This window comes from Mastigoproctus giganteus, chromosome 13, assembly GCF_048544385.1.
Source record: "Mastigoproctus giganteus isolate SK-2022 chromosome 13, ASM4854438v1, whole genome shotgun sequence".
In the NCBI taxonomy this organism is placed as follows: Eukaryota; Metazoa; Arthropoda; class Arachnida; order Uropygi; family Thelyphonidae; genus Mastigoproctus; species Mastigoproctus giganteus.
This window is the reverse complement of record NC_143587.1, coordinates 133,429,718-133,455,288: the sequence shown is the minus strand read 5'-3', so window position 1 is coordinate 133,455,288 and position 25,571 is coordinate 133,429,718. Positions and strand designations below refer to the sequence as shown.

Sequence of the window (25,571 nt, the reverse complement as noted above, 5' to 3'; positions counted from 1 at the left end):
GAAGATGCTTAAATTTTTTGGCTTTTAAAAGCTTACCAGGCTACTTGCATTATACAGCAGTTCTCCAAAATTCTGCAAAACTAATCCACTTGAAATATCATATTTTGTGTAACCTTCCAAACAATGTTTGAGAAATTTTCCACTTTCCAGTAAATGAAACCTAAACTGAAACTGAAAATTTCAGATAGATTTTTTCAGTAAGCAGTGAAGTAAATTCCTTTTGATTCTCAACTGGTAGCTGATTTGTGTTTCTAGTTAAACAAGGAACAACTTTTTATCAAATCTACCCAATTTTTTTTTTTTTTTTGTCACCAGAGTTTAAAGTGCGTAGTAAATGCAATGGCAACATTCACAACAGCATAACCTTGTGTTACCATGAGTTGGCTCAGTACTTCAGTACTTTTAGAACAAATGGCATTGTCAAAAGGTTAATCTGCCATTTAAAAGATCTCTCATTGCCCAATTTTTGGACATACCACTCCATCTGAGGGAAGGTGGTTTTTAGTGACAATCTACTAACAAAATAGCAGTGAAGTTCAAGAACTCTGAAATTATTAAATTGCTAATGATACTTTGGCTAAGCCCTACAAACCACAAAAACATGAGAAAAGGTTGAGGAAATCCTCCTACTATTCATAACAAAAATGCCAAATGCCATCAGATATTTTATAATTTAAAAGTTCTAATTTTACATATTACATGGCAGTTTGCATTGAATAACTTTATTACCAACATTTTGTCAAAATTGTCACTACTTGCTGTCTGCTGAGGTGAATTAAGTCCTGAAAGTTATAAAGACAGTACCTTACCTTTTAAGTAAATGACAGATTAACCATTTGGCAGAGTCATTTATTTAAAAATTATGCAATACACTGGTGGTAACACAAAGTTCATTCTACTATGGCCATTAAAACTATTGAGGATTCTTTCATTATTATTCTGAAAAGACCAAAATAACATTAGACATTTTTATAATTTAAAAGTTCAAACTATTTGTCATTATTCAAAGATTTTTCTCTCTGGTAACAATACTGGTTACATGTGTTTGAACGTAACACAAAAACAAAAAAAAAACTTATTTTACCTTATGCTGAAGAAGCACAATTAACTGCCAACGTAATATAAATCCCCGGAATCGCCCAAATGTCCTGCCATCTGGACTAATATCCTATAAAAAGGAATAAGAATTTGAACTTCTAAAGCTATAAAATTAATTAAGAAAAGTAAGTAGATATTTATATATATTACATGCTGCTATAAATTTGTGTCTCACAGTTTAGTTTAAGTAGTTCATAGTGATCAAAAAGTTCAGGAACTGAACTAATATTTGGGAAATAATGAAGCTTACCAGTGACTTTTGGATGGATTCACTTTGAAGTAATCTACTTGATGCTGGATACAACAATTACAATTTTTCTGCAACTTTGGGAAGTATTACTGATATGCTTATTTTGGACTTGCTAACAGTTCCGGAATTGCATTCTGAATAATTTCCTCAGTTGCAAATCTATGACCTTTTGAGGAGGTTTTAAGCTTTTGGGGGGGGGGGGAGCAGGGAGCTAAATCTGGTGTTATTGTTGCTGCTTATGAATTTTATGACAAAAGGAAATCAAAGGCTTCAAATGTGTCTTTTCTAGGTTTCTTAATGTAACTCACGTTTTGTTAGATTTTTTTTTATCAAAGCAGATTTGCTGAATGAAAAAAAAAAAAAAAAAAAAAAAAGTTCTAGTTTTGCAGAGTTATCTAGTATCTGTTGAAGGGTAGGAGCATTCTGATTATCACAAACTCTGGAAGCAAAATAATCTACAATTTCTGAATTTATGGCATACTAAAAGAAAGTTTTACTAAAAGTTGAATTGGCATTATGTATAGAGAGGGGGATTTTCATTAGTTAATTAGATGATACCATATAAGGTGTGTGTAGCTAACTCACAGTCTAGCAAGCAGAGGTTGATTAGAATGCCAATTTCCTGTAAGAGGGGATGATCCCATAAGAAGGACAAGTATGTATGGTTGGGATGGCACTGAGCAAATCAGAATATATTAACACAGAAAGTGATGACTGCTGATATATTTTATTTAATACAAGCTGGATAGCATATAATTCTGCAGAAAGTATGCTGTACTCAACTGGAAGGGATTTTGAGGCTACATGGTGATGGAAATCACATGTAGCCTCAAAACGGCTGCTGCACCTATATGTGATGGGAACTTAGAACCACCTGTATAGATTATGAGTTTCCCCGTGTGTTCTGAAGCATAATTAGCACGCAGCTGTTGGATGTTAAGTGATGGAATGGTATTTTTTGATCACTGAGAAAAGTATAGTATTTAATAACATTTAGCTGATGTTTTCATGCAGTATCCTTAAGATGTTGAGGATACTGCACAAAGGATATTTAATTTCTGGAAGCACATAGTTCACAGGTAGGTAATGTGTTTATGAAAATTTAGTTTAGTGTCTAAAACTAAACATAATGTGATGAATATTTCTATGCTTTTCAGTTTCAAGACAAGTTCCGGATGAAGAGACTGTAACTGACAGGGGTATAATGCTTTAGTTTCACCCCTCAGTGAATTGGAAGCCACTGCATTTTATCCAAATCTCAATTTTAGTTATTGCCAATTGTAGCTGTCTTTCAACAGTAGCCATGCTCCATGATTGACAGGAAATAGCAAGCTTGCCCATATACATGCAAGTTTCCACCATAGCTGGAATGTTGTGAATTATGTTACTGGTGTGCAATGCAAAATGAGACAAAATCGATCCTTGAGGTACTCCTTCTTGTGTGTAAAATGTAGACAAATCATTCTAGAATTGTACCTGAAAAGTCCTGAGTTCGAGAAAATTCTGAATTAATAGAGGCAGGTTACTTTTTAGTCAAAGGCTGTATAAGAGTTAAAGGAGTCCACATTTCCAGGTAGTGTCAAATGCTTTATTAATATCAAAAGTTACCATTACCATGTGTTGGTTTTTTAACAAAAGCATTTCGAGTGTGTGTGTGTGTGTGTGTGATACAACTTTGATGTGGATATAGGATGCAGACCTGTTACGACGGAAACCATATTGACGGCATGATATAGCATCTTTCCCCAGTTATGCTACGGCTACTACTATTGACTGACGGCACATATCAGGGTAAGCACTCCCTTCAAAGGTTCTGTTGAAAAATTGCAGTGGTGTCGATATGGAGTTGGAGTTGAAGCATTATGTAATAAATGCCATCTGGTGAAGCAGAATTATTTCAGGAATTTTGGATAGCTCTATTGAGTTCATTAACAGTAAATGACAGGTTACAGGAATATGATTAATTTGTAGCAAAGTTAATTTCATATATTGTTCCACAAAGTTCTTTCTGCAGCTAAATGAGTCTTCATAAGAAGCAGAGGATGAGGCGGTAGCAAATGTTTCAGCTAATGCCTCCGCAATGTTGATCGGAGAAGAAATATCTTTTCTATTCCATGAAAGGATTGGAAACAAAGATTGCTGACATTTTCCACTAAGGGTCTTTCTTCAAATTACGCTGGGGTCAGCATTTCTGCAGATAGTGGAAGTGATAAATGGATGAGGAACATTTGGACAGGTCTAGTGCAGAGCTAGATCCTGTGGAGAGGTAAGCATAAGTGCATATACCCGTGTTCAGTAATGCTAGATGAAGTTTGTCAAGCACAATTTTGATCATCCACCCTCTACACTTTATGTTCAGAGAATCGCACAAAGGACGATGAGCATTTAAATCATCTAAAAGGCATACAGGGTGGTGCAGTTGATTTAGTAAATTGTTAAGTTCTGCAGTGGAGTAAGATATGTTTGGTGGAAATATAAATGGAGACAAGAGTGAAGGTAATTGCCAAGAACAATGCAAATGGCTACTGCTTATGGAGAGGTGCAAAGCTGGATAGATTTGAATGGTTTGTTTCTGTGAACTAAACTTGTCACTCTTCCTCTTGCTGGGGATTCAAGATCTGTCATGTCTGTATATCATGCATCTTGAGAATTAGGGAGTCTAATTTAAAGATAAATATGTTCTCTGTAGATAAATGCTGGCAGAATTATGCTGGTGATTTCATTATAGATTTAGTGGATTGGTTTGACTGCTTTGTTTTCTTTCAGTCCTGCTTAGATTTGTCTCATTTTGGAAATACTGGATGACCAACATCCACCTTGTCATCAGCATATGACTGGAGAACTCTATCCTCATTATCGTCAATGTCCATATTTTGATATAACTGTATATTCAATGCAGGGTTTAGATCTTTCTCCTTGGTTGATGATCCTTACTTGTGGGAGTTGTCAGGTGGCTTGATAATAGCAGAATTTGTTGTACACTGTTTTCATTGCTGTCAGTGGCTAGGCGCATTATGGCCTTGCCGCCCTTGTGCTGTAAAGCCCATAAACAAACCAAACCAAACTGTCAGTGGCTAACCACGAGGAAAGAGCTGGCACATTGAGGAGATATTTTAAGAGGAATTGTAATATCTGTCTGTGTTGAAAATTCTTCAGTGTTTTTGACTGCATTGGTATATGATTTGGAAGGCATCAAGGTTTAATATCAGTTTGCATGATCCTTGGTATGAGACATTTTTCTCTACCTTGTACTTTAGAATTTTCTTACCCAATTTTCATAATTCACAAGCTCTGGAGCATGCAGGATGAGCATCCTGACAATTGGGACATTGTGGTATTACAGTAGTGCATTCAGATTGTGAGTAGTTTTTTGAGCTACATAAGAGACCCTGACGTGTCTTTTGGGAATGTCCATACTTCTGGCATTTGAAGCTTCTAAGTGAATTAGGAATATATGGCTGGATCATACAAGAAAGGTAGCCAATTTTAACTGATGCAAGGAGATTCGGAGGGCTGAAGGTAAGAATAATGATCCTTGTGAGGATAAGAATGCCATCTTGTTTGGTCAATATTCTTTTGGTATTGATAACAGGTGATTCAAGTTCTTCAGTAATTTCTTCCTTGGGAACATTAGGGTTTTTTTTTTTTTTTTTTTTGATTTGGTAGTTGTTGGCGCATCGGCTTCTGTGGCCATATTGCACCTCCCAAGGTTTTTGCAGTACTTTGATCCAAGCCCGAGGCGGGAATCGAACCCGCGACCTTTGGGTTGCCGGGCAGGTACTTTACCCACTCGGCTAGCCCGGTCGGCGGAACATTAGGGAGGTCCCATTCTAAAATGACCCTCTTTAGAGGTGTTTAAAGTTTTGTGTGGGTTACAGAACTGGGAAAACTGCCAAAAGTCATTTGCTTCAAGAGAATGATTGGGATGAAATGTTTCCACATGGAGATCTCCCAAATGAAGTCATCTGATTATTTTAGGAGTACCTGCTACAGCCTTTATGCCCTTCTGCACAAGAAATGGAGGTATGCTGCTTAGAAGTTTTGGTGATAACGAACGTATGATTACATCAGGAAAGCAGCTAAGTCTAGTGAAGAATCATCCTTTTTGATTGAGACGTCTCATGCTCAGGGTATGAGCTTATGGACTCTAGAGTCACCGAGATTAAGGGGTCCCTTTTGTTCCTTTTTTGCCCTGAGTATTGGATTTATATACTCACGTTATGTCGCTCCCCATGTGGAGACAGGAGCAGTGCACCAGTGACCAAGTGATAAGAGGTTAGCATGTTAATGAAGTTAGTTATATACACAAGAAGAAGAAAGGTGTCTTTCCTTTCTTGATAGAAAGCGCTTACTTGTTCATTTAGGAGTCAAAAATAAAATAACTTATAAATTAAAATACTTTAATATTCTCTTTAATTAGCTGATTGGAGAGAAGATACAAGACACTTTAAAATTGCTATGATCACTTGCATGGCATTCAGGGCATAAATCTCACAACTATGGAAGTGGGAGACCAAAATGATGAAGTGCTTCACAAGAAATTCTTAAATGGAACGTGCTGAGTGCATAGAGGCATTGTCATAATGTAAGTACCAATTTCCTGAAGCTAGTTTTCCAAAAACTGTTTTCTCCTAAGAGCATCATGTAATCAGTGTAGAAATGTTTTGTAGTATTCCTGGTTCAGTGTTTGACCACGCACGACAAATTCATAATGAACAATGTTCAGTGAGTCAAAAAAAAAAAAAAAAAAAAACACACGATGATAAGCATAATCTTTTCATATTTGCTCAATACTGTCATGCTTTTTTTGGTTATAGAGAAGACCAAGGAGTCTTCCACTGAGATGAATGACTGCTTTGTTTCTGGATTAGAGCCACACACTCATGGTTCATCACTAGTAATAATGGAAGAAACGAAGTGTGGGTTAGCAGCAGCATGTTGACAAACATCCTGACATGAAAGACCTCTCTGTAATCATCAGTGAGAATGTGAGGTAGCAAACTGAGATGGAAGATGTGGAAATGCATTGCATTTCCAAATCTTGTGCTAAATTGACATTCCCATAAGTAACAGCAATTTCACTAAAAACTTTGCAGATAGTTAAATATCAATAACTTCTGATTAAATCACAAACATGAGAGACTGGATCTTTGAAGTTGAAGGGCAGCAAGAGTGAGGACTATCTTTAATGTACTAATAACATCCTTTAAACTTTTTGAAATACTGAGGCCTTTGAACTTTAAACTTTTTGAAACACTGAGGCCTTTGAACAACACACATTTCCTCTGAAAGTGGTTTTTAGCATTTCATGGGTTTCTGATAAGCATAATCTTTTCATATTTGCTCAATACTGTCATGCTTTTTTTGGTTATAGAGAAGACCAAGGAGTCTTCCACTGAGATGAATGACTGCTTTGTTTCTGGATTAGAGCCACACACTCATGGTTCATCACTAGTAATAATGGAAGAAACGAAGTGTGGGTTAGCAGCAGCATGTTGACAAACATCCTGACATGAAAGACCTCTCTGTAATCATCAGTGAGAATGTGAGGTAGCAAACTGAGATGGAAGATGTGGAAATGCATTGCATTTCCAAATCTTGTGCTAAATTGACATTCCCATAAGAAACAGCAATTTCACTAAAAACTTTGCAGATAGTTAAATATCAATAACTTCTGATTAAATCACAAACATGAGAGACTGGATCTTTGAAGTTGAAGGGCAGCAAGAGTGAGGACTATCTTTAATGTACTAATAACCTCCTTTAAACTTTTTGAAATACTGAGGCCTTTGAACTTTAAACTTTTTGAAACACTGAGGCCTTTGAACAACACACATTTCCTCTGAAAGTGGTTTTTAGCATTTCATGGGTTTCTGTCGCATTCTCCCTAATTTCAAACTAAATTTTATGCAATTTGCTGGTCAATAAAATTACTATTCTAGATAAGTCACTTAACTCATAACAAGTTACAACTTGACTAGTTTCCAGGTGATAAGGATAGAAATATGGATATAAATTGACATTAGTTTAAAAAAAAAAAAAAAAAAATCCAGTAAACATGATTCAGTAAACAGTATTCGATTAGTATTAAAGATTTCTTAAGTGCACTCTGAGCATTAGAGATGCAATTTTCGTGGCTGCTAATGTATATTTTTTTTATTTAAGTACATTTGCCATATGTTGGTAAACTATGTCAGTTACGGAATAGATAGCAATAATTTTAGTTAATTTACATTCTAAATAACTAACACTGTGTAGAAAAGCATTGCCTTACTAATTGGCTACTTCAAATGTGAAACATATGGCAGTGAAAATGAAATTTAAGTAACTAACGGAGGCAATCTCAAAGTTTAATGTGACTTTCAACCAAAATTATTAGAAAATACAATAATAAATACTTAAAATGCAAATGCATGTATATTTGTATCTAGTATAAATATGAAGGGAATTTAAGAAAAATAAACAGTATATTTTGTTATTAACATATAATTTACCTCATTATGATCAACCACAGGAAATCCACTGTGTCTTGTATTTGTAAGAACGTCAAGGATCCTGGTTACCCGATCCACAGATTTTAATGTAATTACAGGATAGCTCATCACTTTACTAAAAAATAACACAATTCTATTTTTATTTTATAAGGATGGTATTATAAACAAGATGGGTGCCATTTCATTTAAGTGTTACCTACTTAAAATTGATCAAAACCAAATTCACATTTTTTTTCTTTTTGGTGTGTGTGTGTGGTGGGGGGAGGATCACAACAATGCATAATACTTTATATGAGTTAATAATAATAAAAGAACATGAGAATAATGTCTTTTTAATTTTAATTGATTTAATTTAAAATTTAAGTAAATTTAACTATCAAAAATAAATATAAAAAAAAAATCAATCAATCAATCATGCATTATGAAAAACTGCTCCCAAATATATGCTATTTCAAGATCCTGGCCTATAGATTTGCATCTACAAAGATATATATACAGTAGACTCCCGGTTAACCGGCACTCATGGGGATGGGGATGGTGCCTCTGTAGCCAGGTGGGCAGAAGCAGCAGTGCGTAGCACATGCTTCTTGATTAGACCGGGGTTCGAGCCCGTGACCAGGAAAGGTCAGGGAATGACCACCGCATATCCCCGGAGCAATATGGCCTTAGTTGCTAATGCTCCTAAAAACCAAATAACAATAACAGTAACCCACGGGGATTGGTAGATGCCGGATAACTGTAGTTTCTGGTTGCTTGAGAGTTAGTATTAAAAAATACTTGACTATTATACTAAGTCCAATACTTAGAAAATTAAGACAAACATAGACAAATTTTACTAAAGAAACTGAGTTTTATTATAGAAACCGCTTTTTGAATACAGTAACTTACAAAAAAACACACTCAAAACTGTTGCAGTAGGTAGAGAGTTTATTGGGTAGGCATCGCATGACAATAGTCAGGATCTGCTGATGTAGCTGGGACAGGATCAGGATGGTCTGTAGATGGCTTTGGATCTGCATCAGTAGATGATGTAGCCGACTGGGCTAGCTGGGTGGGTAAAGTGCCTGCCTGGCAACCCAAAGGTCGAGGGTTCGATTCCCTCCTCGGGCTTGGATCAAAGTACTGCAAAAACCTTGGGAGGTGCATTATGGCCACAGAAGCCTATGCGCCAACAACTACCAAAAAAAAAAAAAGAAAAAAAAAGTAGATGATGTGCTGCCAAACTTGCTTTCAGCATTCTTCAAAAATGAACGAATATCACCTTGCTTTGAGGTCTTACGTCTCTGAGACAAAGTCAAGTTATGCATAACGTGGAGGTGCATAAGATGCTGAGAAGTGAAGAAGGGTTGATGTTCTGCAAAAGCTATTAAAGTTTCAAATGCTTCAGTAGCTCTCTGTCAGGATACTTTTCCCACCTGACACACATCGTCATTGCCATTGCTTTCTTCCTCCTCTGCAACTTTCATTTTTCCATGATTCACGACAGCTTCTAAAATGTCTTCCATATTCAGTGTATGAGTTACTGGTATATCTTCATCCACAACAAGCCAGTCGTTGATTTCATCTCGAGGCAAATTCATTTCGTCAACTAACTCGCAGATTTCATCATAAACAGTGCTATCGACAGCTGCACTATTGCCTGGAAACTCCTCAAATTCGACGGAGGAGGAATTCTCAAATATCACAGCTGGTCACAACTTTCTCCAACATTTCCGTAATGTTTCATTTCTCATAGAGTCCCAAGCACAACTGATAGTGTAGATAGCATCTTTGAGGTTATATTTCTTCTGAAAATCCAGAATTGTCCCGTCAAAATTAGTCATTTTCTGCATGAAGTCACGCCTGTAAAACATTTTTATGTTTTGCATCACCCCCCCTGATCCATTTGTTGGATCAGACTTGTGATGTTAGCTGGAAGCTAACACAAAAATATTGCCATTAACTAGCTCTTCAGCAGGAGGATGTGCACGACAGTTATCCAAGAGCAACAAAACTTTACTATTCTCTGGTAATCCTTTTTTTCGTAAATTTTCTTTAACACTAGGGACAAACATATAATGAAACCACTTGGTAAAGATTCCAACGTCCATCTAACTGTTACTCTGTGCATGATAATCTACAGGAAGGTTACTTATGCCTCTAAAGCACTTTGGTTTAGCAAATTTTCTGACCACACATAGCTTTACCTTATAATTTCCTGATGCATTTGCACAAACGAGCACTGTTACATGCTCTTTATTTTGCTTAAACCCATGAGCTATCTTCTCATTACCACCAGCCAAAGTAGAATTAGGCAGACACTTCCACATTAGTCCTGTCTCAAATGCATTATAAATCTGTTCTGGGGCCAAGTCATTTTTTCCCACCATTTCGCTAAACACCTCATGAAATGAAGCTGCAGATGAAAATCAGCCGATTTCTGCTCCTCTGACAAATCCAGCTTATGGATGCTGTGACGAACCTTGAATCAAGTAAGCCAGCCACTTGAAAATGAACACTTACCTTCAATTTTCATTTTCTTATGAAATTCTTTCACTTTTTCTTGCAACATGGGTCCAGAAATGCAACCACCTTTGGATCTTTTCAGCGAAAACCACTCATACAGTGCCTGGTCAAGCACTTCCATTCTCGGTGTATGAAGCTTCCCTACACTCTTGTCACTCTCCGACTTGGCATAAAACTCTTTTATTTTCTGAGACTGAGCCTTAATGTCATAGATCGTTGATGAGCCAACATTAAATTCTTCCATGAGCACTGCACGACTTTCATCTTTCTCAAGGCTCTTGCATATTTCCATCTTCTGCTTGAGGGTAAGCACTACATGTTTATGCTTACTTGCTACTGTTTTGGCATACTAGGGGTTGAAAGAGAACACGGAATTTGAATAACAATAAATAAACCGGTATATTTACAGAGTGAATTGTCAGGAGCCCACTCATGAGAAACATGTGATGAGGGATGTGCATGCGCATACTCACAGGGCAAAGTGGCATGCCAAGTTTAAATCATTTTATCTAGAAATTAATATGTATCATTTTAATTTTTAAACTACCTACTATTTCCAAGATTTTTTTGCCGGCTGCTTGAATTCCGGTTAATGGAATTCAAGCAGCTGGCAACAGGAGAATCTACTGTATATACCATTCAAAAAAGTGCTGAAGGGATGTGAATTTATATTGGCCAGAAGTAAATAGATGAATTTGTAATTAATTATACAAGTGAATCAATAAATACATAGTTGAATAATTAAAAAATTGTTTTTGCCGTTACATTGTGCTTTTTGACTGCTCAATATTGTCTTGGCAGTAAATCTTAACCATTTAACTTTTTTCAAGAAAAGTTCCAAAAATTGTCATTTTTTTTTTCCAGTTTACTTTCTAAAAGCTGATTTGTTTATGAGATTGTTCTGTGTGTCCATGTTCCCACCCTTTAGCATTAGCAGAGGCATACAATGCAAGAAACCAAGCTGCAGCAGGCAAAGAAAAAAAAAAATAATTTGCCACTTCACCCCTCCATTCGTTTGAAATGCCTGTCCAGCTCAGCTTTAAATTTATTTAGGCTATTAGCTTCCACAACAAAAGATGGAAGCCTATTCCACCAATCAACTACCCTCTGGCTAAAGGTAAATTTCTGCATATCTATTCTACAACTATCCTTCCTCAATTTGAAACGGTTCTTAGTCTGAGCAAGAGGAAGAATCCCATCAGCATTCAGCTTGCTCAACCCATTCAAGGCCTTATACACCTCAATCAGATCACCTCGCAGGTGCCTAGACTACAGGTGCTGTAATTTGCAGAACTTAAGCCTTTCTTGGTAAGAGCACCCCTTTGTCCCCTCACCAATCTTGTTGTCCTTCTTTGTACTCATTCTAGCAACTCTACATCCTTCCTAAAATGAGGCCTCCAGCCCTTTAGGTGTGGCCTGGCCATTGCCTTGTATAACGGGATAGCCCTGTCCCTGCTAGCAAAATTCCTATATATCATTAAGAGACTCCATGACCTGCCCTGGCACCCTGTCTGCACTGCTCAGCGAATTTCATATTTGACTGCACAATCCTCCCCCCCAGGTCTTTTTCACTTTCCACTTCCCTGAGTGTAGTACCACACAGTTGGCACGTTTCTCTTTGGATATTGCTACCCATATGCAGTACTTTGCATTTGTCAATGTTAAACTTCAGTTGCCACTTCTCAGCCAAATTTCCCAACTTATCTAGATCCAGTTGGAGTAGCATACTGTCTTTACTGTCGTTAACAACCCTGCCAACCTTTGTTTTATCTGCAAACTTGGCCATTAAACATGATATACCTTCATCAATATCACTGATAAATATACAAAACAATGGGCCCAACACTGAACCCTGGGGAACTCCACTAATAACATTTATCCACGAAGAACAGTGTCCACTGATTACCACTCTCTGTCATCTCCCACTCAAACATCCCTTTATCCATTGCAGCAACTCATCCTTAATGCCATACCTCTTCAACTTGTACAGCAGTCTTCCATGTGCAACAGTATCAAAAGAAATCCAAGTTTATGATATCAAAATTATTTTTGGCATTCGGTTCCTTTGTGACCACATCATAGTATCCAATCAAATTGGTCAGAAAAGACCTACCTTTAACAAACCCATGCTCTGTCTTAACTGTTACTGCAGTCTTGTCTAGATGATCCTGTAATGCTTCTTTAACCAGTAATTACATTATTTTCCCTGGAACACAAGTTAAACTAACTGGTCTGTAGTTACTTGTGTCACCTTTGAACCCCCTTTGTGAATTGGTGATACATTTGCACACCTCCAGTCCATGGGGACTTCCTCTGAGTCCAAGGAAGCTCTCATAATTATGGCTAAAGGTTTGCTTACTTCCTTTGCTGCCTCCTTTAATATAACTGGATAGATCCCGTCCACCCCAGGTGCCTTCCTTATGTTTAACTTCAAGAATTTCTCCTTCACTTTGCTCTCAGTTATAACAAAATCACTGCAAATTTAATTTAACTGCCGCTTTTGTCTGTGACTTGATTACAGACTAGTTTATACCTGCCATACGCTTCTGTGTCACCTGATACTTTATATGAATCCGATACATTCTTCTTCTCTGCCACGAGCCTCATTAATTCATCTGATATCCATTTAGGCCTAAACCTTGAACAGTATTATTTAGATGGAATGAGAAACCTAGTAGCCTCCCAAAATTAAGTCCCTGAAGGCTTCCCATTTATTTATTCCCATTTTCAATGTTGGTTACATCATCAGTTGATCCCACTGCACAGAATTTAAAAACTGTCTGAGACTTCTGTAGTCACCTTTACGAAAGCAAAAGCCTTTCCCTTTAGCCTTGGCGGTAGTTACATCTTTAAGTAATTCCCACATCAGTACGTTGTGATCACTGTCACCCAGTGGTTCCTTTATCTGCAAATTCTTAACACATGAATAATCTCTGCTGATAATCAGATCAAGAGTATTACTCTCTCTGGTTGCCTCTCGAACATGTTGCTGCAGAAAACAGTCATCAAATAAAACCACAAAAGTCTTGCTAGTGTGTGAGTGACCAACCCACAAGTTCTAGTCAATATCTGTAAAGTTAAAATTCTCCATTATAAAACATTCTGATTTACTGGCCCACTCTATTTCTCTGCACAGTTGCTCACTATACTCATCAGATTCATTAGGCCTATAACACACACCTACTCTCATTTTTCCTTTCCCAGTGCTTATTTCACACCAAACAGACTCAACGCTGTATTGTCGATCAACATCAACTGGATGCACTTCCTTAGATTTTATGTGTTTCTTAACTAACAGCACAACCCCTCCTGCCTTCTTAATAACATTTGTTTGCAGTTTGATCAAAACCAATTTATCATACACACAAATACCCTAATGGGCAAGGGGTAATTTTATTCACTATTTAATTTAACTGTTATCTGTTTATAACCCACTTCTTTACACCCTGATTGAAAACTAATGTACTTTCCAATCCTTCTCTAATTCCTAATGGAATGGTGCACTCTTTAGCAGCATAACTGGATGCACCCCAGTCAATCCATGAGCCATACATTCTCGGTCTCAGTAGTTTTTCTGTTAGGTGCTTTTCATAAATCATTGTATTGCCACTCTTACAGCAATTTGATCCTCCTCCTCTGTTTCACTTAGTTCAAAGGTGCTCTCCGTTGCAAAAACCTGGGGTGGACCTGTATGATTTACTCTTTTCTGTGTTGCATTCAGATACAAGAGGAGCTTCTTATCCCTGTTCTCAGCTCCTTTTGATACCAATTTCTTATAGTCAGTCTTTTTCTTTTCTTACATTATTTGTGGTATTGCTATGTGCTGATGATTCTCATATGTAACAGTATCATGCAATAATATATAACTACATCCTTGTCTTGATAGCCCTGTGGTTCCTCCTTTAGCTATATAAGATCTGCCAACTCTCTTCTCATCCATTTTGGCACCCTCCTTTTGTGATACCCACTAGAATAAATATGTATGGTTTCCTGGATGATTCTCTTAAATAATTCCCACAGAGCATTCATATGCAGAGACTTGTTACTGCCACTCTAATTGATAGAGCCTACTATGTAGTATCTCAAATTGATATAGTCTAACCCCTTTTAAAATTGAAGCTTTTTTTATTATTTTTTTTTATTTTGTTAGTTGTTGGTGCATCGGCTTCTGTGGCCATAATGCACCTCCCAAAGTTTTTGCATTTTACTCTGATCCAAGCCCAAGGTGGGATTCGAACCTGCGACCTTTGGGTTGCCAGGCAGGCACTTTACCCACCTGGCTAGCCCTGTCAGCAAATTTGAAGCCTTCTTATCCTTTTGGCCACTATCTGCTAATGTTTACTGCATTTCTATATCTTTGATAATACTTGGATACTTTGTAATGATGAAATCAAGGATATTTAGACCCCCCCCCTCCTCTTGTATTTTCTCTAAAATGTTGAAATATGAATTGTCAAGTCGGTTCAAAAACCTGAACCCACTAGGTGCATTGCTTGACCATAAATTCCAATCAATAAAAGGGGGGATGGGGAGTAAGTTTAAAGTCACCCATAATGAGCCATTTAAATTGCCTGAAAAGATTTTTTGCCATTTCAGCACAATCATCAGGCCTGTAGATTCCTCTCCCAATTTCTCAAAACACATAATTGCCACAATGAAATTCTACTTTACCAATCTCAGTTATACCTCCAATATCAACTCCAGAAGACTTAACCAGCAACTGAAATTCACTCTTTTTGTTTACAACACTCATTACATAAACAGGTTACAGTTTATACTTTTTAACTATCAATAATGTACAACTATTATAACTGTTTAAGGATGTGTTATTGGTTGCTGTGTTTCTTCCTGCATGTGTGTTGTATTGAGATCTCTCACAAATGCAGTTCAGAAGGATGCAAGTGTAACCTTGATGTATGCCACAAATTTAGTTGCCAATTGATCCCCATCCCCTTACAGTTATCATTCTTCAAATCCTCAATGCCTCTTCTATGACCTCAGCAAAGATTCTTGCACCACTTCTCTTCAAATGAATCCCACCTTTATTAAATAAATTCTTATTACCAACTAGGGTAGGCCGAGCTAAGAAAAGTTTCCTTCCATAAGTCCTTAGGGTCTAGATTTGATCAACAAGTCTCTGTCAAAAGAGCTCTCTTATTGTGTCTGGGAAGAATTTCTGACCCACCCAAGAAAATTTATACCTGACATGGGGTACACTTTGGCAGCATGCCTTTATACTTCTGGAGCAAATCTTCAGTTCATGTATGATTTAACCCTTTCAGGAGTAAGTGTGCTGAATGTGTGTGTGTGTGTGTGTGTGTGTGTGTGTGTGTGTGTGTGTGTGTGTGTGTGTGTGTGTGTGTGAGAGAGCAAGTGAGAGCTTTCTGTTAGCAGCAGGATCTGCGGAATTAGTTTTGTCACAGAATGAATTTTAACAATTTGTAAAAATGAAAACTTTGTGCATAAATGTTTCTAAATATTAATTTGTTTATATTTGAGCTGGCTGCCAAAAATCACAGCAAAATTATTGTAAAAAATTACTTTTAAATTTGTAGGGAGAAAAATGATGCAACAATACCTTCTACATACATCTCTTTATGAATTAGCTGATTTGATTTATATCAAATTCTGGATCTGAATTCCAGAAAATTCTGGCTGTTATAAACCAGAATCAAGAATTGAACAAAAATGGCTAATGAACATGATCTTTTCCTCTGATTTTAAAAGCTATTTTCATGCTGCCATTTATCATAAACTGTCTACAATTATTTCAAATGCAAATGGGAGATGGCAGCGCTTACTAGAAGATTTCAAGGCAATTCTTACATAAACAGACACGTACAAGTTAGTGCAAATGCATCATATTGATGCCATTACCCTAGCGATGCAATGATGGCAAAATGGTAATGGCACCGTTTTGCCACCATTACATCACTAGGGTACCTCTATCTGTGGGTAGGAAGTAGCTGTTTCAGCCATTACCATCAACAACATCATGGCATGTAGAGCTACGAGTGGCAGTAGTAGTCCTAGTGGTAGAGGTAGTAGTCAACAAAATCGTTCTGGAAAGAAAACCTACCCACCCACCCACCGAAGAAGGCCAAATAGCCCTGAAACGGTGCTGTCTGGGTGGTGGCATCCACTGAGAATAAGTAACAACAGTCTTCTCCTTTGGTGAAGCATTACTTATTCGAGTAGTGCAATATCATGGCAACTCATTGTGAAGGTATTTACAATATGAGATATAACTTAAAAGTGGCACCTTTACAAAAATTTGCTAATTCAGAGTTTAGCTGTGTATTAATATGATGCTTTTGCAATTCTCTTGCAGCCTGAGGCATAAGCCATTAATGCATCTTAGTCTTAATAAACAGACATGTTATTTGAGATGTATCTGAAACAACTCTGAAAAACACATACACATATGTATTCCGTGAAAACATATAAATATGTTAAAAAAATTTATAATATGTGTGTACATACTCAGAAAAGGGTTAAATCATTAGTAACTGCATGTATAATCATATTCCCTTTAGCATGTTTAAAAACAAAACTTGTTTGTAACGTCCTCAATCTTTGCACCACACAAGATGAATTTAGATTTTCAGAGAAACATTCTAGAGAAAGAGCAACACGTGAGTCCCAGAATTTCAAGTACTTATTTAATCTTTTAATATGTTTAGTTTTTGAACCAATTTATTTTTTGTATATGTGTATGGAATTAATTATCACAAATTAATGTTGTAAATGGCTTAAACTTTTATCACAAATTCTCTTATTGAAAAGTTTTGTCTTACAAATTTATTAAAACTAGAACCATAACTGATTTTGCAATTATAGCTTTATGCTTACCAATATGGTTTATTTAAGTTTGGCACTGAAATATTAAAGCGGGTATTTTTACCCCTTATTTATTTCTCATTTGGTTATTATATACAGGTACCAGTAATCTGTATTTTAGTTAAAATGCCTCTAGTTATTATTATTATTTTTTTCAATAAATTTTGTTCAATTAAAGAAAGATGTTTGTTGGCGATAAAGTCACCAATAGGTAAGAACTTGGCATTTGTTTGATTTAGACCAGGGTCTGGACTTGGCCATTAACTTTTGGCTTTCTCACTCACTTTAGTACATCCACCCTTGGTGATCACAATGTAAGAGAGATATGAGGATGTTATCAGAGTGCATAAACAGACCATATGTGCTCTGCTATCTGGGCATTACTGAAAGAAGTTACAGCCAATTAAAACAAATGCTAAAACTCCTGAATTATTAAGTTCAACATTTTATCATGTTTATTGCCTAGACTGAAAGTCTGTCTGTAGAAAGGCCAAAACTAATTATGTCTGTGAAAGTGTGCAGGAATTAAAGCCAGAACAAGTGAATATAATTCTACCACTGAGGCAGCTAATTATGCAAAGCTTTAATAGTATTTCTGGAAAAAAAAAAAATGCAAGCAACCTTGCAGACTCAGTCTCTTATACAGAGCCGGGGCTGGCAACCTTTTTGATACTAGTGGGTTGAAGTCAATGTCCACCTTCATAATGCAAAGCTTGCAGAATAAAGTGTAAAAAAAAAAAAAAAAAAGTGCATGCGTACATTTATTTTATAAACATATATGTTACATTTTTTTGATCTCATAATATCTATTTAACAGTTACTTTATTTTGGTATAGAATATCAATAACCATAACAATTTTTTGAGACAAAACAAAAAGGAACACTCATCATATATGTGCAAGCACTTAATAGAGCAATGTACTGAAAGGTGCGGAGTAGCATTTCCTGTTAAATAAACAAAAAAACAAAACAAAACAAAAAAAAAACAAGAATGACGACGACGACGACAACAACAACAACAAAAACTCGTAACTCGTATATTATCCAAGCATTATATGTCCATTTTGATAATTCTAATATAGGCTATTTTTATAACTATGAGAACATCTTTAAAACAATGACATATGTTTTTCAATTTTTATTTATCATAATATTCAATATAAATAAACCGTTCTCTTTATATTTCAATTAATCACCAGTTTGGTTAAAAGGTAAAGTATGCCAAAAGAGTTTTTTGTTTTTGTTTTTAGTTTATCAATATTCTTGATTATACAATATTTTAGCTTATCATGCAAACATTCATACACATAAAAAGGGCCAGTGGACTGCATGTGGCCCAGTTGTCCACTTTCTGTATACTTCAGAATGTTTTTACATTGCTGCCCACTGATACAGAAGATAATATGAGCAGGGATACTGAATAGATACTTATTATTCCGATTCTAGGATAATTTATTTTATCTGAGGCTGAACACTGGCTGTAAGCCAAAAAAATCTATTTCCTAAAAAATGTCCATAGGAATTGTAACAGGCTACCGCAACTATGAAGGACTAGCAGGAATATCTGTTGCATTGCTGCATACTACTGTATAACATTATATGAGCTTCCAGTTATAAAAGTCGCTGTGGAACAAAGTGAATCATAATACTGTTGAAGATAGTATTTTTATTGAAAGATCCAGTCCTTTATGCATTTAATTTATAGCTTAGCTTATTTTTAATGGTTTTACTCAATTTCGTATTTGGTTTACATCACTGAATACAGTATTTTTATCAGAGTAGTACAAGAATATTAAATTTTTTTAACTTTAGTTTATATTTACAGTGTGGGTGATAAATAATCAAGAATTAGGTTATTAGGTGCTGGAACTTGGATCCAGTGTAGATAATGTATTTTGCATCTACATTCACACATGAGGAATTATTCGGGAAGGGGAATGCCAGAGGTGAAGTAAACTCTGGCAGAGAGCTAGATGATTTTGTAATAACTGAGAGGAAAGTGGAGGAGAAATTGTTGAGGATACACATAAAAAAGGCACCTGGGGTGGATGGGATCTATCCAGTTATATTAAAGGAGGCAGCAAAGGAAGTAAGCGAACCCTTAGCCATAATTATGAGAGCTTCTTTGGACTCAGGGGAGAGGGGAGGTACCCATGGACTGGAGATGTGCAAATGTGACCCCAATTCACAAAGGAGGATCAAAGGCTGACACAAGGAATTATAGACCTGTGAGTTTAACTTCTGTTCCAGGAAAATTAATGGAGGCACTGGTTAAAGAAGCACTGCAGGATCATCTAGACAAGACTTCAGTTATAGCTCGAACACAGCATGGTTTTGTTAAGGGAAAATCTTGCCTGACCAATTTGATTGGGTACTATGATGCAGTCACAAAAGAACTGTATGCAGGGAATAACTTTGATATTATATATTTGGATCTTAGAAAGAGTTTTGATACGGTTGTACATGGAAGACTGCTGCACAAATTGGAGCAGTGTGGCACTGGAGGCAAATTGCTGCTATGGATAAAGGGATGGTTGAGGGGGAGAAGATAGAGAGTGGTAATCAATGGACACTGCTCATCGCAGACTAATGTTATTAGTGGAGTCCCTCAGGATTCAGTGTTGGGTCCATTGTTGTTTTCTGTATTTATAAATGATATTGATGATGGTATATCAAGCTTAATGTCCAAGTTTGCAGATGATACAAAGGTTGGCAGGGTTGTTAAGGACACTACTGATGCTATGCTGCTGCAACAGGATCTGGAAAGGTTGAGCAGATGGGCTGAGAGGTGGAAAACGAAGTTTAACATCAACAAATGTAAAGTACTACATATGGGAAACAGTAACACCAGAGCAACGTATCAACTCTGTGGTACTACACTGACAGTGGTAGAGAATGAAAAGGACCTGGGGGTAATTGTGCAGGCAGATATGAAGTTCTCTGAGCAGTGCAGACGGGTGCAAGAGTAGCTCATGGTGCCTTGTCAATGATATACAGGAATTTTTCTAGCAGGGATAAGGAGGTGATTATTCCCTTGTATAAGGCAATGGTCAGGCCACACCTTGAGTACTGTATACAGGTCTGGAGGCCTCATTTCAAGAAGGATGTAGAGCTGCTGGAATGAGTACAGAGACGGGCAACAAGATTAGTGAATGGAACAAAGGGTTGCTCTTACGAAGAAAGGCTTAAGTTTTGCAAATTACAGTGTCTGGCAACTAGGCACTGGCGAGGTGATCTGATAGAGGTATATAAAGCCTTGAATGGTTTGAGCATGTTCAATGCCGATGGGATTCTTCCTCTTGCTCAGAATAATCACCTGAGAGGGCATAAATTCAAATTGAGGAAAGACAGATGTAGGATAGATGTGCGGAAATTTGCCTTTAGCCAGCGGGTTTATAGCCTAAATAAATTTAAGGCTCAGCTGGACAGGTATTTCGAACGAACGGAGGGGTGAAATGGGAGTGGTTATTTATTTATTTATTTTTTTTTTTTTTGGCTGATGCTGCATAGGCTTGCTTTCTTGCATCATACGCCTCTACTAATGCTAATGTATAAAATTTATAAAGGCTTTTTCACAATTAAAATTTTTACTAAAAAAAAAAAAAGAATGCATTAAAACCTGAAAAGAACCAAGTTCCAGCACCTAATAACCATTAAATAATAACATATATCATTAAATAATAATCCTGTACCTTGCATATATGTTGTAAGAAAGTGGTGGAGGTTCCCATCCAAGAATAGGCACTCCTGACACTTGTATATGGATATCATAAAGACCCTAAAGAAAAGAATATAATATTTGCACTACCTAGTATTAGTATTAGTAGTGGCAAATTATGCAAGAAAACAAGTTTATACATCATCAGCAAAAAAAAAAAAAAAAAAAAAAAAAGCAAAAAGAAAAAAAATCCCTCCAATAGTTTTGTCTCCAATATTCCCTCCAATAGTTTGTCTAGTTCTTTGAATCTATTAAAACTATCTACTTCCACAACAACAGATGGAAGTTTGTTCCAACAATCAACCACCTGCTGAAGGTAAACCACATCACCACATCTATTCTGCAACCATTTTTTCTCAATTTGGAATTATGCTCCTTCATGTGCATAGTTTGAGAAAGAGGAAAAAACCTCTTGGACTATCAGCATTCAAAGCCTTAAACATCTCAATCAGATCACCTTGCAGGTGTCAAAGTCTCCAGAATGCTGCAATCTGCAGAACTGAAGCCTTTCTTGGAATCAGCACCCCTTCATTCCCCTCACCAATATCTTTGCCCTTCTCTGTACCCGTTCCAGCAGCTCTATATCTTTCCTAAAATGAGGTCTCTAGACCAGTATGCAGCACTCAAGATACAGCCTGATCTTATACAATGGGATAATCACTTACTTTATCCCTGCTGGCAAAATTCCTGTATATCATTGACAAAATCCTATGAGCTATCCTGGCAGTCTATCTGCACTGCTTAAAGAACTTCATATCTGACTGCATAATTATCCCCATGGTCTTTTTAATTTTCCACTACCCTGAGTACAGTACCACACAGTTGGTACATTAATCTGGGATTATTGCTACCCATGTGCAGTACCTTGCATGTCAACATTACACTTCAATTTCCATATCTCAGCCCATTGGTCTAATTTTTTTAGATGTTGTTACACTAGCATATTGTCATTAACCACCCAGCCTTTGTATCATTTGCAAACTTAGACATTAAACCCGATATACCTTCATCAATATTATGAAAACAGCAATAGGCAAACAGCACTGAACCCCGGGATCTCCACTAATAACATTAATCCACCAAGAACAGGGTTCACTGATAATGACTCTCTGTCTTCTACCACTCAACTATCCCTTTATTCATAGCAGTAAACTGCCTTTAATGCCACACTGCTCCAACTTCTATAGCAGTCTATGTGCAACAGTATCAAAAGCTTGTTCAAGCATGTGAAATCCAAGTATGTGATATCAAAATTATTTTTTGCATTCGGTTCCTTTGTTACTGCATCATAGTATCCAATCAAATTGATTGGACAAGACTGCTCTTTAACAAATTCATGTTGTGACTGCAGTATAATTGCACTCACTTCTGTCTAGATGGTCCTGCATTAACTAGTGAATCCACATTATTTTCTATGGAACAGAAGTTAAGCTGAGAGGTCTGTAATTACTCATGTTGCCCTTTGATCCTTCCTTTGCAAATTGGGGACATATTCATACATTCCCAGTCCACAGGGAATGTATGAATATGTCCAAAGATGAATCCAAAGATGCTCTCATAATTATGGATAAGGGCTTGCTTACCTTCCTTGTTGCAAAGCAAGATAAACAAATAAGCCTTTTAGCTTTTTGTTGAAAATAAAATTGGAAAATGAAAATATAGTGTATAAGAATGTAAAAATTGGATACAAATAAAAAAAATAATTCAAACATTTTCAATTTAATTTAATACTAGATGGAAAGAATACTATTCATGAAGATAACAAAGATTTAGAAGGGAGAAAGGAAGGTTACCACTTTGTTGTTGTTGTTGTTATTTGGTTTATAGGAGCATTAGCAACTAAGGCCATATTGCTCCGGGGATATGCGGTGGTCGTTCCCTGACCTTTCCGCATCCTCCGTATTTGGTGGTCACGGGCTCGAACCCCAGTCTAATCAAGAAGCATGTGCTATGCACTGCTGCTCCTGCCCACCTGGCTACTGAGGTGCCACCACTTTGTTGTGTGGTAACCAAGATATTTAATTGGAAAACTGAATAAATTAAAAAGGTATAAAAATTATAATCTACCATACATTACAAATTCATAAAATGAAGTCGTAAAACAGTTAGATGTATCACTCTCGATACAGTTCTTTACAAAGGCTATTATATATATCGAAGCAAATTGGGATTAATGGCAAGATTTTTCACTGGATCAAGGGCTGACTAAAAGATTGATTTGATTGATTTGGTAGTTGTTGGCGCATCGGCTTCTGTGGCCATATTGCACCTCCCAAGGTTTTTGCAGTACTTGGATCCAAGCCCGAGGCGGGAATCGAACCCGCGACCTTTGGGTTGCCGGGCAGGTACTTTACCCACTCGGCTAGCCCGGTCGGCTGACTAAAAGATAGACAGACAGTTGTTATAAATGGACATATCCCAGGGTGGATCAAAAGAGCAAGTACCGTATTTCCCCATGTATAAGATGCACCTTTTTTCGAAAAATTTGGGGTCAAAAAACTGGGTGCGTCTTATACAGTGGTTGTAGATATTTTTACTTGCATTTTCCGCTTTTTCGTGCTTGTTGTCTTTGCACTCATTTCGCACTTGTTACCAGTATATTAGGTTATGTTTTGCCACGTTCTGCCCAGAAATGGCTCAGAAAAGATTTTTGTACAGTGCTGAATTCAAGTTATGAGGAGCTGTATGAATTTTACGATGAATAAAACTTGAGTTCAATAACTTTATGTAATACATTTTTTTTCAAATTTCGGGCCCCAAAATTAAGGTGCGTCTTATACATGGGGAAACACTGTACTTTGTAGCCACTTCTGTTTCTTATCTTTCTTAATGACATTAATGAGGGAGTTCAGGGGAAATTTATCAAATGTTTTCTGATGATTTGAAGGAAGGAAGGGTAGTTAATGACCAGAACTAGACCATTAAAAAAAAAAAAAAAAGATAAGAAAATACAAATTACGCACAGTTCACTCTTCCCATACATAACTATCTAGTTCACCTTTCAAACTTCTCAAACTGTCAGCCTCAACCACCTGCGGAGGCAACTTGTTCCAGTAATCAACAATTCACTGGTTAACACATTTGCTGCCTTTACACATATCTCAATTCAAAATGTACTGAAGTGCTGTGTCATACACATATGAGCAGTCATTGTTTGTTTATTTGATTTTTAGGAGCATTAGCAACTAAGGCTATATTGCTCTGGGGATATGCGGTGGTCATTCCCTGACTTTCTGCATCCTCCGTATTTGGTGGGCACGGGCTCGAACCCCTGTCTAATCAAGAAGTGTGGGCTACGCACTGCTGCTCCTGCCTACCTGGCTACGGAGGCACTGAGCAGTCATTCTTAAGCAGTCAACAATGTGTGCTGTAAATGTAAAGGCACATGAAAATTACAACTACTCAGTATTGGCACGCTTTGCAATAATACCTAGGCTTTTGTTTATCGATTTGGTACATAGTTTTATTTGTTCTTTGCCTCTGTTGATGTTATTTATGTACATGAATAAACTTTTTATAAAATTTTAAGGTTTGTTCTGATTTACATCTCAGTAAGTGACATGTTTGTGTTTAGCAATGAATTACAAACTTTTAATTTTCAACCACTATGTATGAATTTCTGGAATGCTGGGATGTCAGAATGTTGATCTTTCTAACATTTTGAAAATTATAGCACACTGAATGGGTTCTTTTACATTTAGGTGGCAGAGAGAAACTGCCTATAGCCTAGCCTAAACCTCTTCCTTTGTAATTTTAGTTTATGGCCCCTAGGTCTGGAATTCTTTATAACAGTGAAAATTCTGTCTTCATTCATTTTACTAATCCCTCTCAGAGCTTATAAACTTCAATCAAGTCCTCTCTACAGTGCCCAGTTGCCAAGCTCTGTAGCTCATGATATCAAAGTTTTTCCTCATACAGTTTGCCCTTTTGCTGGTCTCACCATGAAGTTATCCATCTTTGGACGCTTCAAGACACTCAATATCTTTTTTTAGACGAGGTCTCCATATTTTTGAAGTTACACCAATCTGAAGATGATCTATTAATCATAACTCTCTGTCTTTTGCCCAGCAGCCAATCTGAGATCCATCTTAAAGTCTTGCCAGTAATTCCAACATGTTCCAGCTTAAACAGTAACCTCTCATGAGGGATTGAGTCAAATGCCTTGCTAAAATCCATATAAACTGTTGAAGTTGTTCTGTACATGTCTCTGTCAAAATAGCTTTACCAGGCTAGTTAAACATGATTTTCGCCTTTATTTATTGCCTCCCTTAAATGTCTCCTTTAATTATTGTCTCTAAGATTTTCCTTACCATTCAAGTTAGACTAACTGGCCTGTAGCTATCAATGTAACTCTTAGACCCACCTTTATGAATTGGCAATTTGTCACTTCTGTACTCTAAAAGGATCTCTAATGAGTCCAATGATGCCCTCATAATTAATTTCAATGATTCAATACATTCTCTGGCTGTCTCCCTGATAATTACTGAGTATGTGCCATCAACAACAGGAGCCTTACTTGCCTTTAGGCTTGAAGGTTTTTCTAATAAACAGTCATCGTTAATTTTAAAATCACTAATTTCATATGTCCAGCCTCAATCACACAGCCTCTCCAAACATGGTGTTTCATCAGTTCAGTTATCTAAGACTCTCCCACAGCCAGCACACA

The 25,571-nt window shown here is 36.8% G+C and overlaps 1 protein-coding gene across 1 annotated transcript in view; it reads right to left on the bottom strand.

Annotated features, from left to right (window-relative positions):
- Window positions 1–25,571, bottom strand: part of LOC150076452 (H(+)/Cl(-) exchange transporter 7-like) — a 301,080-nt gene that overhangs the window by 54,689 nt on the left and 220,820 nt on the right. Inside the window, exons 17-19 of the mRNA XM_090387362.1 lie at window positions 20,880–20,965; window positions 7,843–7,957; window positions 1,085–1,168 (exon numbers count right to left, since the gene is read on the bottom strand). Of these exons, the coding sequence (XP_090243488.1) occupies window positions 1,085–1,168; window positions 7,843–7,957; window positions 20,880–20,965 (285 nt within the window). The remainder of the gene's footprint in view (window positions 1–1,084; window positions 1,169–7,842; window positions 7,958–20,879; window positions 20,966–25,571) is intronic.